The 15,665-nt window shown below is 38.6% G+C and overlaps 1 protein-coding gene across 3 annotated transcripts in view; it reads right to left on the reverse strand.

The window, feature by feature from the left end:
• Window positions 1-15,665, reverse strand: part of LOC113524928 (tenascin) — a 46,308-nt gene that overhangs the window by 24,939 nt on the left and 5,704 nt on the right. For all 3 annotated transcript variants that reach the window (XM_053236948.1, XM_053236946.1, XM_053236947.1), the window contains 2 exons: window positions 13,465-14,835; window positions 11,885-12,000 (listed from right to left, as the gene is read on the reverse strand). In XM_053236948.1, coding sequence (XP_053092923.1) covers window positions 11,885-12,000; window positions 13,465-14,835 — 1,487 coding nt within the window. The remainder of the gene's footprint in view (window positions 1-11,884; window positions 12,001-13,464; window positions 14,836-15,665) is intronic.

Genomic DNA, 15,665 nt, shown 5'->3' on the forward strand with positions numbered 1-15,665 from the left:
TGTTTAATCATTTCATCTTAGTCTCCAATCAACAAGTGTGCTGTTGTAATGAAAGCCTGCAGTCACACCGGCCCTTTGCAGATAAGATTGAAGATTCCTTCTTTACGGGAACTCTTTAAGGTTCTAGGTAGAGTACCAAAATATTTCCCAATCTGAAAGGGCTCCAAGTTGGAAGTTAAGAATCCTTATATATGTAACAAAGCCTTGAAGAACCATTAAATAACTTGGTTCCACAATAGTGGTGCCATTTTAGCACTTCTGACTCTTAAACATTAAACTATAAATAATATATATATATATATATATATATATATATATATATATATATATATATATATATATATATATTTATTTATTTTTTTTTTTTCAAAATTATCAACAGTGAATTAAAAAAACATGCATTTAACCATTTAAAAATGTTGTTACCTTCATATCATCCCTTTTAATTTTCTCGCATTTTTACTGCATTTTGTGCTTTAATGAGTAACAGGGTAGAAGACTTGAGTTTACACAAAATATTAATATTAATACACAATATATGGTTAAACAGCATCCATGCCACTAGCATAAGGACATTAAGGACTTTTTAAATGTTTGCTTAAAATGCATTTTTGTTTAAATTAATTATTTACTTTCAGTCTTTATGTAATATTGCTGTACTTTCGCGGTGACCTCGTCAATCAATATCACAATATCTTAAATATACGAGAAAAAGAATGAGAGATTTTTTTCTTCTTTACATGATCTTTAGGAAATTTGGATGATGCAACTTCCTGTTGAACATGAGACTTGTGTTCAGGTAACAGGGTGGAGTGAATGAAACATGTGGAAAAGGATATTTCATGCATGAGATTCACACACTAATGCAAAAAATAATCGCATTTACAAGACTTTTGATGTATTTTAATGATTATATTTGAAGGTAAATTAAGCTGTGACATCTTTATTTAAAATGTCTTTTACCTTATCTTTAGATATATATTCATAAATATGATATAAATAATGAAACCAGCCAATGATTTTAATAATAATAAATATCAAAGGTAATAATTTATATTATATTATATACTACTTAATGTATATGTACCTTTAGAGGTTTGGTTACTTATAGTCATTCCTGTTATATTACTGTGATTCGATATAACATGCTTTGGTGCACTGTTGTCTTTTCCAGTATTCCCGTCTCACTCCCAGTGTTCCCGGGAAAGACTCCGGATCTACCGCAACCCCGACCAGGATCAAGTCATTACTGAAGATGAATGAATGTCTGCTATGTAACTCGGAAGCTGAGAAAAGTATTTGAATATGAATTTAGTGTATTTGAATTACATACATGTGACATTACATTTTTTTTTTCTATGGTGGGTTTAAATAAATTTACATTTTTGCAAATATTATAAAACATACTATAATTCAAAATTACATGTTATGGTTTTGAGATAAAAAAAAAAAAAACAGAACCCTAAATACAAATTTCAAAATTTCATATTGTATGTAATTTAGGCCAAAAGTGAAACATCCAGGATTCGCAGGGAAAAGCAGACACTTTCAGAGAGGTCAGTGTTTAGCGTTCAGACGATCACAGTCCTTTCTCACACTCACATCCAGTGAAGGTGTGGAGTAGATGTAAGTAGAGGTGTAAGCCTCTGACTTCCACATGATATAATTCTTTGGTTTTGATTCATAAAGCAGTGAGTCGATATTTGACGATATCGCTGAATCTGCTACGATACGATTTATTAGCCTCCAATCGATATGTGACCAGCTTTGTTCAGAATCTGGAATAAGTTTACTTTTAATGAGTGATGATGATGATGTAGAGAGGGTCTATTTTAAAAGTATTACAGGCAAATCACCAGTTAAATGATTTACACACCAGTTGTTTCAGTAATAAACAATTCATGATCGTTGCCTTGATTCGTTTCAGTCGTTTCCTTTTAAATCGATGCATCAATCCAGGTTGTCTAACCGTTACACCCATAGACTCAAGAGGAGTTAAAATGTTAGATATGACCTGTAATAAGGTAAGTGCATGTAAAGTTGTTATGTTTTAGCTAATAAATGGCTAAATTCCTATTAAGATGCTAACTTTGGCAGCAAGCTAACATTAGCGTAGCCTAACTGGTTAGAACATTACCTAAATATGTAATATGTTTTATTATCACTGTAGAAAATGAGCTATTTGAGTAGAACATAAAAACTTTTTTATTGTGAAAGTGTCTACTGGGAATTTGAGATTTGTGTTTCTGATTTTTTTTTAAAAAAATCCAAAGACCTTAACTCATAATTTCAATGTAGATGTTTTAAAAGGCAAGTTATAACATAAGCAAGATTAAAGAAAAAAATACACTGCCAAAAATGTAAATATACATATAACTAAAGGTATATAAATATATTGAATGTGATACAATACTATTTGCATTAATATGGTGATGGGCAGCTTGTAACTCGATGTAATAAGACGATCTGGCCACCAGGTGGCGTCTCGATCCAGTCCTGTCATATTCTGACTTCACTGCGATGTTTGTTTTGCATCACAAACATCATTTCTGGACCACAGGGGGGTTCACACTATCACATCTAGCAACTATGCACTTCCAGAGTCACAACACATGGAAGCTGTTTGTGACTGAAAGATGGGACAGGATGTGGATTTTGGATGTCAAGTGCTTCCCTAATTAGCTGTCCAAGAGGGTTTAGCAACTCCACGAGACGGATAGCAATTCTATTAGGAGAAGTGGATTATTGGAGTTGAAAAGAATAATGTGATGTGAAATTTTTATCTAGCAGTGTAACACAAGCTCGCTATACTGATCTCAAAAACATCTCTTTCAGCACAGCGAGAAAGATATCAGTCTGTATTTATTGCATTGATGCTTCGGAAAGCTTGCTCTCCAGCACTTTAAAAAGCTATAAATTTGTTCTCCAATCTGGCATCATGCTCGAGCGCTGGTTCTGGTTTTAAAATAAAGGCAAGCGGACCCAGCTGTTCACCTTGAGGCACTCCGTCTCCAGAAAATCCTGGAACGGAAACCTGGACCACACGCTTCCTCACTGTTTATCAGCAAATAGAAAAGGAGAAGCTTACAATTGATCTCTTTCTACTCTCTTTGAGTCTGTCCCTCTGTCTCTCTCTCTTCCGTCCGCACGTCCCAGCTGTTGGCCTATGATGTCATTTCTCTGGCCAGGCTGATGTTTCTGACGATGTTTACTCCTCCCTTAGCAACAAGCGTCCTACATCTGTATCTGTTCCTCTTTGCACTAAACACTTACTCATTTCTCAATCTCTCTCTCTCTCTCTCTCTCTCTCTCTCTCTCTTGCTCTCGTCTTCACCCGCATGCCTTGTTTGCTGTAAACTCTTTCTCACACCCACCCATGTCACGTTTTGTGTGGAGGGAAAAATGTGCTCTTTCTGTTTTTGGTGACTCTGTCCTCTCTTGCTGAATGTGTCTCTTGTTGTGAATTTCTTGCCGATGCGATTCCCAAACTTCCCTATAGTCCAGTAAATTCTCTCTCTCTTTCTTTCTCTTTGCGCTAACATTCTCCTAAATTTATTCCTCAGCTGCACTGAAGTCTTGTCCAGGCCTGACACTCCTCCCCAACAGCCTATTAATTACAATATCTTTGCATAGATTCAGATTTAAACTCTTTTTTTTAATTTATTCATTTATTTATTCATATTATTTATTTATTTTTTATTTGTACCATTCACTTTTAATCTTCTAAGTGACCTACAGCAAACAACATTACAATCCAACCTGCTCAGTGGCCGAACAGTGGCGTTCTGACAGTCCTGGACTGTCTCATAACCACGTAAACACAATCATTCATTGTTCCAATAATTAAATGTCAATACAGTGACACACATTCTTCTTCAAACTTACAGATTCATGAGGATCTTTTATTAAAAGGGCCATGATGCACTTATTCAGAGTAAATCTCTCAGTGAGGATTTAATATTGAAATTATTCATGTCCTCAGACGTAACTACAGACTTAAGCGCTTCAGAAGTTATGGGAGAGTTACACACATGTGGGCGGAGTTTATCTAAAAAAGAGGCGGGTCTCAATGACATGCAATTCTGATGTTGAACTTAAGCGAATTTTTCTTGCGTGATATCAGCTCGAGTGAGGAGCAGTGTTAAGTCCAGCGCCACTGTCTGACAGTTTGTTGTAACCACAATATGTCATGCTGAAATTTACGTTCTGGCTGTAAATACACTCACACACACCACGGAATGTTATTCGAGGCCAATATTAAATACACAAAGATGACACTATTCATTAGTTAATAATTTCATCCTGTTAAAGGTCACAGAAACCTTTTTTTTTTCCACATGGAGAACATCAGACGAAACGCATCTTAATAGAGACACGGCTCATCTCAAGGATTGAATTTTTTTATGAACAAAATGATGAATGAAGTTAAAGTTTCTCTGTAAATGTAGCAGATAAGCGCTCGGGCAGATTATCTTTCACACCGTGGACGCGTTTTCTTTACAGGAGAGCGCATCGAATTAACACAAACACTGACTTTATTTGATCAATTTGACCAATCAAAGTAGAGAATTAAAAACGTGATAAAAACGTCCAACATCCTGCACACACATTATGATTCCATGACCTCGATTTAGAATCTTGTGGCTTCGTTAAGTTGCTCATGAATAACATTTGGAGCACAATAATTAAAATATAAAATAGAATAAAATATTAAATAGCAGGATGTGCTGGATCAAGTGCTATTCTATATGCTGCTGAATAATGAGCGTGGAAGCCATTTTGTTTAATTAAACCAGTGATTATTCTGATGATTACAACTATTAGTCTTTTTATTTTTCATTTTTAAATTGTCTCTTGTTTTATTGTACATTGTATTACATTTGACAACACAGAAAAAAACCCTCTATTTCCTTCCTCGGTCCGCATTTTCTATCCCTGACTGTTTTCAGGTTTAAAGGTGGTGGTGTAGCTGCTACTGAAAACCTTCCATCTCAGACGCTTCTACTCAAGAAAAATCTGGCAACAGATTCAGAGGTGTGAAGTACATGCCGGTGATTTTAATAAACTGAATGTGGAGATCAGAAAATCCACTTAAGCAACTGCGTAACCCGACTCTGAATACCAGAAACTTTCCCCACATAAATACTGATGTAAAGATTGGACTCTGATTACAGATCAATGTCTTCCCCAGATCATTTGGACTCGGATTACGGACCCCTTTCCCAGGTCCTCCTGTCCCTTAGTGTCCACACTACACACTTCTTCCACACTCAGAGCCTGCAGTTCTGTAGAATTGGCTGGATTCAGACAGGAAGTTGGGAGAAAATGGTACACACTTGTTTCTTCTGCCAGATACATCTTACCTCACGGAGATAACAATTTCACCATGTGGAATTGCATTACTTTTCCTGCCTCAGATTGGCTCGTCTGATTTACACGCTACATGGGGTGAGGATTGAGAACACATGCTGGTGGAATGACGGATTAGCTGAAATTGCTTCATAACACAGAGGCTTAGTTAAAGACGTCTGTCTAGATAATAGAGCACCAAACTGTCAAATGTAATCAACCAACATTATTAAGATTTTAAGATTTTAAGTCTTTCTGCGTATGTGAGCTGATTAAGTACTATTAATCAGAACTGCAAGTTCCTTAACATGGGTCATACACCAGATTACATTGCTTCTAGTCATGTTTAACAAAATGAGGAACAATGCTTGTATTGTCCTTGGGGTTGAGACTATACACTCCAGACATATACGCTCCACAGATAATTAATTACGTTTTTTATTTTTAATGTGAACCTGCTTGAAAGGAGTTAACATTATCATTAACAGTGCATTCAGTTCATCACTGTTTGGTTCTGGATGAAACAGTTGTTGTATTTTTCTTAAGAAAAACAAACTCTTTAAAACTCTCCTCACTGGTATTGAGTTCCTGATAATGGACTAATCCCAGACTGTTCCACCTGCATTCAATTAGGCGAATTTTAAGAATTAATAAAAAATAAGATATAAAAATCTATATTACAACCAGGACATGCTAATTAAAAAACACATTCAATCTTTTATCATATACTCTTATTGAGAAATAAATTTAGAACCCTTAAGGGTTCTTCGCTTGTCACTTTGGAGGTCCAGTGAAGAACCACATATCAAGTACTTCCCTATCAGACATAGTTTCAAGTAGAACCCTTTTAGGAGGCTAGGAACCTCTAATTATCCAGAGAACCCTTAGAGAACCCTTGTAGAACCCTTTTTTTCTAAGAGTGTACTCTCATAGAAAATCTAGAACCCTTCAGCGTTGCTTGGTTGAATGTCTTGGGGAATCCTTAAGGTCTTGTGTAGAATCCTTCAACAAAGTGTTTCCCTATCAGAAAGGGTTCCAAGTAGAACCTTTTTAGGAAGCTAATAAGTTTTAACTATCCAAACTTAAGGAAACTATTATTATATATGTACACTCTCCACTTTGAAAGGAAAATGAGATAAAAATTACTTCCTCTAAGGGTTCTTTGGTTGGCCCTTTAGAGGAACCCTTAAAGATTCTATGTAGGACCCAACAACAGATTGTATTTTGTTTCCCTACCTTGCTTTTGGAGGTTAAGAATCCTTAATTATTCAATGAACCCTTAAATTAAAATTTCTTAGTTTCCATAAAGGGTTCTACTTAGGAGAACACTTATAATTAGTAATAATTTGGAGTTTGTACTTCACACTTACCAAGTTATTACATACACTCTCAGAAACAAGGGTTCTTTGAGGGTTCTTTATGTGTTTGTTGGATTACTAAGAGTTCTTAGCTTCTAAAAAGGGTTCTAGCTTTTGAGAGAAACTCTTCTGATGAGAAAACTCTCTACATGGAGTTTTTAAGGGCTATTCAGAGAACTGAAAAACTCTCTTCCAGTTAAAAACAGTTTATTTACTTAATGTGTTTTCTCAATAAAGGTTTTGTTAGAATTATGAGAATTTTAGCTACAAGACCATCTTGGTTGCCTTTAATGATGTTCTGCTCATTAATTGAAGGACCGTGTTGTAGACTTTGTAGACCAAGTTACCCAGAAAGCTTTGCAATCTAACAAAGCATATATTGCTAATGCTAACAAAACCAGCTCATTATTTTCACAGTAGAGTCTAGGGCAATTCCTACAGCTGATTATGTAAAGGTTCAGCTCATAAAACATTGGCTTCTTGAAAAGGCTTGCTAGAGAATCAGCCCATCCCTGGTTCCAGCACCAACACTGGCTGCATGTCAATGGAAAGGGCTAATCGTGTCCACACCACTTTCCTGACAACAGCTATTAAGGGCCTTTTCACTCTGGCATCCTTCTGCTTCTCATTTCCTCTCCTCGCTTCTTTTCATGTACAACAAATGTACATTTCCATAACAGTTTGTGTGCATGGTGGTGTAATCTGTGTAGATTGTGCGCCAAACAGATGTTCTGGGAGGTCGCACTGTTTAGCATTACTGCGGTACTCCTGAAACATGACTGACGTGTAGAACAGCTCTTGGGGTCTGACCTGGATTTACTGAGGATATCGTCTTGATAGCGGTGTTGGAGCAAATTCTAAGCACTCTCCATCAGTGTTAATGTGACGTGATTCATGCTGAGCATGCTAATAAATTCTAGATTTCTCCCCATTCATCAGCACACGTCACCCTGGAGGGAGGCTCTGGGAGCGCTTTCCATCTCTGTGAGTTATAGCGTCCTGAGAAGGTAAATAAAAAGTGAAAGACTAAGCTGTGTCGGCTCCAAACGAAATGAGGATGGGCTCATGGATGGAATAAACGCTGCTGTGATTACACACTTCACTCACACAGACTGGCACTGGTGGTCTGGAAGCACTAAATCAACTCTCCTGCTTGCTCTGATATGAAAAAGGAGATGACGATTTTTTTCCACGGCTGCATTCTTCCTTTACGGGCAAATAAAAGTCTGCTTTTTTCCCCTGCAGTCCAGCCTAGAACTCTACTCTAGAATATTGGATTTTTCTCATCCTGCTGCTTTTCTGTATTTTTAAAATGTGTGATTTAATATTTTTGTGATTAGCCTCTGTTTGTCCACTTCTAATTAATTGTATGCCAAAGCACTGCTGAATTCTGGATTCTGATTGGTCAGAAGGTAAAACTCACCAGTTTATATTAATGTGTTCATTCTAATATGTTGTCATTTCTATGGTAATGATACATGGGACTTGTACAGTGGACGCGCCACAGAAACGGATTTCGTTGAAGTTTCCTGTAAGGAGATGTTTATGTAACATTTATGGAAGGAGTCTCCAGTGTCGGCGCTTTGTAACAGTCAGAGGTAAAGCTGGAACTTTAAGTTTTCCCACGTCTTCAGGACAGAGGAGTTTACGCTTCTTGGCGGTTTCTCTGTAACATGACAAGCTGCGATGTGTTTTTTTTGTCTTATTAACTTCAAGAGAGAGAAAAAACAGAGGATAGTGTGGGAATGACTGTTTATAGCTGCTATAACGTAAGTGACAACAGGAACTCACCTGTTTCTCAGAAGTTCCATAACATTAAATGTAACTATAAAAGGATAAAAGTGTGACTTGTCATTTTTAAATAAATAATAATTATAATTTTTGGGAAATTGTTGTGGTATAAGAGGAATAAAACACCTAGAGATGTGCTGTTATAGGAAAATAATCAACTTCAGGGTGGTAACAGGGTTACCGTCACACCACATAGTCTCTCAGTATTTTACAATAATAACAACCCGCTGTGTTTATTACTTACTTAAAAGTTTTCTGAGCTCTGTGACTTTAATAACGCTTTATTTTGATAATTCAATGTACAAACCATCTACACACTGTCACGAAGCAGCTGATCAACTCATTCTCCACATGTGAAATGATGTTTATCTGATAGGACTAAGGATGATTTGATAGTCTATCTACTGAATATCAAGAACTATTAACCAGAACATTCAATTAAAATAAAGGAAAAGGCAAAAATTATTAACCTGTACAGCCAGGACCGGCCCGATAAAGGTTCTAACCCGACCGGCCAAATGAATTTAATATATGTGCTGTAAATTAAAATCATCTTGTGGACCATAATTGAATTGAAAGATTAAAAAAAAGAGCTTTGTTATTCCACTGGGCCGCAAAATAGAGCAATAAACTCCAGGCCATAAACTCATAAACTGTAATTATTCATAAGCAAGCTAAAAGTTAACATCTAATCCCAGTTAAATCCATTTCATTTCCAGGATGTAACGCTACAAAATGTAGAGAAGTTTATGGGGAAAATGTCATTGGGAAAATCAGGGTTTTTGCTAATGAACTGCAGTGTGGTCACGTTTCGTTCAGTTCTACAATCAGAATAATAATAAAACATTTCAGATAAGTGCAGATAAATGAACACATTTAAGAGGAGGTGTTGATGTGTTATTGGCCACTAAAGCAGGTTTTTTGGCCAGAACCACTGGACACTGGACTGAGTGTAATGTTACCTAAAATCAGTTTGACACTCCTGCTATAGAGTCCAGTCACGTGACATGATATTGACGGTCTATAGATTTTTATTATCTAAATAAAGTCTTCTTCTTCTTCTAATTTAAAGAATAATTTGTCTCTATATCTTGACCTCCTCGATTTTGAGAATGGTGCTATATAAATGGTTTTTGTTGTTGTTGCTGCTTCTGATGTAACATAAAAGCCTGTAATCCAGCTGTTCTCAATCTGATGTTTTCAATGAGCAAAAAAAAAAAAATACAAAAAAAAGAACAAACCCATGTTAGTCTGAGTCTGAGATCGTTCCGCTCATAAATCTGCATGTTAGTCCGATGGGAATTCTTTCTTTCATTGTGATTCGTGCCAACTCAGAAGTGTGTTGTAAAAATGGTGCCGTGACCCTGAGTTGCCCCCCTGCTGGGATACCATCTGTGCAGCAGCACTTTATACACTCAGGAAAAAAAGGGAATGGGGGCGTGAAGTGGAAAATTGTGGAGGAAGAGGTTGCAAAATTCACACCCAGGTCTGTGTAATGCATTCATTTGAAAACATTTAAACACGGGAACAACAGAGGAAGTCCCAAATGTCTGTAAACAAAGAGCTACATTCCAGGATTGTTTTTTAAACAGTTTTAACTTCACAGACTTTCCTCTCTACTTTCCTTTGGTTATATTCCTTAAAGGCTGTTCCAATTCCTTATTCCAAATAATAAGTCAAGTGTGTTTGATTTCAGGAGCTTACCCAGAAGACCTTGCTTCACACTGGTGCTAAATTCTTTACAAAATGGCAGATGATGATGTTTATAAATGTAAACTGAAGATATTCTGTACTGAGTGTGTCAATCTATTTGCTCCATTGCTCTTGCTAATGAGATTGAATCCTGTATGTTGAACACATCCTATTAAAATACTCTTCACACTTAGCTAATTAAGTCTAGAACAGGGTGTTCTGATTAGATGAGAGCTGTAGGCAGGGTTGCCAGCATTTCTTTACAACAAATTAGACTAGTTTTGGAACAAGGTTGTGGGTGGGAAAAGCAAGACCACCTCTAGGTGGTGGAGTTTTTTTTTTTTTTTAAATAGTTTACATTTTGTTTTAAAGGAAATAATCAGAGTTAAATGCAATCAATGGGATTGTAAATGCAAAAGGGAAAGTATAAGGTCAGAAAGAGTATTTACAGTGAACAGAATGCTTTTGAGTAAGTAGCCTAGCTACATCATCACGTTGTGAGAAAGTGATCATTCATTCTATATGTTTCTTCTGCTATACTGTCTGAATGTCAGGTTGTTGTTGTTGTTCTTTCGGCTGCTCCCGTTAGAGGTCGCCACAGCGGATCACTGGTCCTCATGTTTGATTTGGCACAGGTTTAACGCCGGATGCCTTTCCTGACGCAATGCTGACCTCCCATTTTATCTGGGCTTGGGACCGGCACAGAGAGTGCACTCCCAGTGGCTGGGTTGGTTCCCAGCTCGGGGATTGACCCCGGGCCTCGGTATCCTTAGCCACTAGACCACCAAGGACCCTCTGTCTGGTAAATGGTCAAAATATAGAAGAATGCTGCAAACAGTGGATCATTTCTGTACCAGGTGATGATAAAACAGTATCCCAAATGTGTACCATGGTGACCTTGTGACCTTTTCCTTTATACCTTTTCTGGGGTATATTCAAGTCTTTTTGTACACCTTTTGAGATGATCTGGCAACCCTGGCATGAACTGGAAACTCTGTCTCTGTCTCACTGTTCAAATAATGGATTCATGAATAATATGGATCAACTGAGGATGTTTTTATAACTGATAAAGAAAAAAACCTGCAGTGGTTAGATTACTTATTGCATCAAGTACACTTGATATTATTCGTGTTGTTATGAAAGGAGAAGTTAGCACACTGAAATCACACAGACAGGTGCAGTACGCCGCATGTGGTTCATATCAGGGGTTTCCTAAACGAAAGGTCATGTGACAGGAAGTAGTTTGTGGTAAACCAGAAATATGTCAATGCTGGGAAGACAGAGTAAGTGAGTAAGAGAAGGAGGCAGTTGGTTCAACACACTTGCAAAGCAGCTGTGAAGGAGACTGTGTGTGAACTTATAAGGGAATTTTTGAAATATCGCTGTGCATCTGCATATACACGGTAAATGTATTCCAATCTTTCCAGTCACTCTTTTAATTATGGCATTTTGTTGCCCCTCTTGATAATGTTCAGCAGATCAGCAAAATGCCATAATTAAAAGAGTGACTGGAAAGATTGGAATACATTTACTATGTTTCCATCATCCTAAATCACACCTCTTTTGTCCATACAGCACTTTCACAACCCCAAGACAACCATGATATTATAAAAACAGGTGGGTGGAAAGGACACCGTGTGATATAAGTGAGTTTGCGATGGTAGTTTATATCAGGACAAACAGTTGTTATTTACCTCACTGGTGAAGGTGATACGGTAAGTGTTGTACTGCACTATAGGTGGAGTCCAGAAGAGTGTAACTGAAGATTCGGTGATGTTTCTGGTGCTGAAGTGAGACACCGCAATCAGGGCTGGTAGGAAAGCGGGATAGAAAAAGGGAGAATAGATCAGTACATCAAAGGTGTGAATCTGTAGCTATCATACCATAATTATGTTGTGCAGATATTTTGTAGCTTGTAGTAAGAACTTTGCTGTATATTTTTAATACATTTTCTTTATGGTACACACCTGGTATAAACTGAAGATGACCCTGAAATCAGACCCTTTTTTTATGCTGGACCATTTTTGGGCTTTTTACAGTGACTGTCTTTAAAAGTCTGCAGGCCCATCTGCACCTCATCAGACTTTAGTGCTAGTAACCCCAACGTCACACGCAACACTGGGCCAATGCTTCTGCAGCAATAACCTCCAGGTTTGTCTCTGTCCCTTGCTGATTCTGGTTATGCTTCTGTTCTTGTTCCTGTCTCTGCTCATGCACTTGGCTTTGTTTTGTGTTCTGCTCTATCTTCATTAGCCACAATTATCGATCCTTTCCTAGTATCATACTTTGCCCCTAACTTGGACTTTGGTCCATTCTCAGCCTCTGACCTTAAAATCGCCTTACCTCCTGTCATTGAGTCTTCTCCAGCATTACTTTCAGATCCTGCACCTTCACCAGTAAAAGGCTCAACCATTATTCCTTCTCCAGCATAAAACTCTATCTCTATTCTTCATCAGACTCATCATCAGACTCAAACTCTTCTTTTTCTACAAGATAATGTTCAGATTCTAATTCTTTACCTACATGAAAGTCTGATTCGTCTCTTTCCCCAACATAAAGTTCATACTCTACTCTTTAGCCTTTGTGAAGTTCCAATTCTTCTCTTTCTGCCACACATAATACATAAAGTTCAGACTCTACTCCATCCCATACATCAAGCTCAAGTTCCACTCCTTTCCTGGTATCAAACTTAGACCCTTCTCTTTTCCCAAAATGAAGGTTACACGTTTCTCTTTCCCCAGCATTAAGTACAGACTCTACCCCTTCTCCTACATATAGTCCAGACTCTACTCTTTCCCCAACATAAAGTTCAGACTTTACTCCTTCTCATGTATCAAGCTTCTTCTTCTTCTTCAACATCAGGCCCTGTTCTTGCACAATCTCATTCTCAGCAGTCACTCTGCCCTAATCCATCCTCCATATCAGTCTGTGCCCCTTGAACCAATCCTGAACCAATCCAGCTCCCACAGTGTCAGTCTCTGGCTGTATTCCTCCCAGTGTCAATTACAGGATGTTCTCTGTGTCAGTCTCAGCCTCTGTGTTGTGCAGCAAGTACATTTCTCTTTTTTATTTGTCTATTTACCAGGTTTTATAGTTTTGTTACCAGTAGTTCCTAGTTCCAGTTTTCATAGCTCTCTACTCTGGTTCCCACATAATGTCTATTCATCAGTTTCAACCTCACCTGTATTATCAGTTTCAACCTCACCTGTATTATCAGTTTCAACCTCACCTGTATTATCAGTTAAATGTAAAGGTGGTGGATAAATCAACTTACCCGTTGCGCAGTCAGGTCCTGTAAATCCATCCTTACACTCCCTGCAATCCGGCTCAGCAAAACTGGGATTACACACACACTTGCCGTTTACACATCTTCCTCTGTTGCTGCAGTTATTTGGGCAGGTCTTGGTGGAACAGTCTGGTCCGGTGAAGCCAACATCACACACACATTGTCCATTTACACATCTGCCTTTGTTGCTGCAGTTATTGGGGCAGGACCGTTCCGAACAATCTGGACCTGTGAATCCAGTATCACACAAACACTTCCCATTCACACACCTGCCTTTGTTGTTGCAATTTCCGGGGCAGGACCGTTCCGAACAATCTAGACCTGTGAATCCTTCCTCACACACACACTTCCCATTCACACACCTGCCTTTGTTGTTGCAATTTCCAGGGCAGGACCGTTCAGAGCAGGCTGGACCTGTGAATCCTTCATTACACACACACTTCCCATTCACACACCTCCCTTTGTTGTTGCAATTTCCGGGGCAGGACCGTTCCGAACAGTCTGGACCTGTGAATCCTTCATCACACACACACTTCCCATTCACACACCTGCCATTGTTGTTGCAATTTCCGGGGCAGGACCGTTCAGAGCAGTCTGGACCTGTGAATCCCGTATTGCACACGCACTTTCCATCCACACACCTGCCTTTGTTATTGCAGTTTCCGGGGCAGGACCTTTCAGAGCAATCCGGACCTGTGAATCCGGTATCACACACACATTTCCCGTTCACACATCTTCCTTTGTTGTTGCAATTTCTGGGGCAGGACCTTTCAGAACAATCCGGACCTGTGAATCCGGTATCACACACACACTTTCCGTTCACACATCTTCCTTTGTTGTTGCAATTTCCGGGACAGGACCTTTCAGAACAATCTGGACCTGTGAATCCAGTATTGCACACACATTTCCCATTAACACACTTGCCTTTGTTGTTGCAATTTCCAGGGCAGGACCTTTCAGAGCAATCCGGACCTGTGAATCCGGTGTCACACACACACTTCCCATTCACACACCTTCCTTTGTTGTTGCAATTTCCAGGACACTGTACAGTTGAGCAGTCTGGACCTGTGAATCCTGCATTGCACACACATCTTCCATTCACACACCTGCCATTGCTGCTGCAATTTTTGGGGCATGTTTTAACAGAGCAGTCTGGGCCTGTGAAGCCGGGATCACAAACACACTTGCCATTTACACACTTCCCCTTGTTGCTGCAGTCTCTGGGGCAGTTGAGCACACTGCAGTCAGGTCCACTAAATCCAGGGAAACACACACACTTCCCATCCACGCAGCGGCCCTGGTCACTGCAGTCATTCAAACACTCATCTGTTGGGGGAGGGACAGTGGTGCAGCCTGCTCCTAAAAAAAATAAACAACAACAAAACATATCCGGCCTATCAGTATTATGAGGCAAAACATCTGCTCACATAATGCGGCGATAAAGTTTTAGAAAGCTTACTGTAAGGGGTTGCTCAATATATTTTTATCTGTCTTTTGCTTGTGCAACTAAATACCTCTGCACATCTGTTTGGTAACTGCACATAAGTCCACTTGCCTTGTGTTACTGTTATTAGACAGAGTTTAAAACTCTGAAGGAACTCAGCTATCTTATGACATATTCCCTAAAAAACCTGGCCACATTTCCATGTTTTTAACACCATTCTGGAGTTCTCCCAACTTTATTTTAATATCCCTGTGTCCCTGTGCCTATCTTAAGGGCTGATTTATTACTTTATTAGCTGGATTTAGGAAAGGTGTAATGTGCAGTGAAGTAAGGAAGGATGCAAGTACATAAACTGAGCATTAGATTTAATAAGGGCAGTCCATCGATCATCATCATCATCAAAGTCCATTGCGAGGGTCAGAGAACAGGCAGCCAACATAAAACAAGTGTAATCCATTATTAGACCCGGAAGAACGGCTGAGAATCAAAGCAGAGCAGGACACTTTGGCTTTGCAAAGAATCTCAGACACAATGGGGTATAAATGAGCAGACTAATCAAGAACAAAACAAAAACAGATGGACATAATCAAGTAAAAAACAAATGACTGAACAGCATTTGGAGTCAGGACTAAAACAGAAACAAAAACAAACCATGTTGTTGCCAAGGGAACTACAACACGAAGGGGGAATCCGAGACAGTTCGAGTTGACGTCACTGTAGACTTCAGGAACTTACTCAAAGGCGT

This window comes from Pangasianodon hypophthalmus, chromosome 9, assembly GCF_027358585.1.
Source record: "Pangasianodon hypophthalmus isolate fPanHyp1 chromosome 9, fPanHyp1.pri, whole genome shotgun sequence".
Taxonomy (NCBI): Eukaryota; Metazoa; Chordata; class Actinopteri; order Siluriformes; family Pangasiidae; genus Pangasianodon; species Pangasianodon hypophthalmus.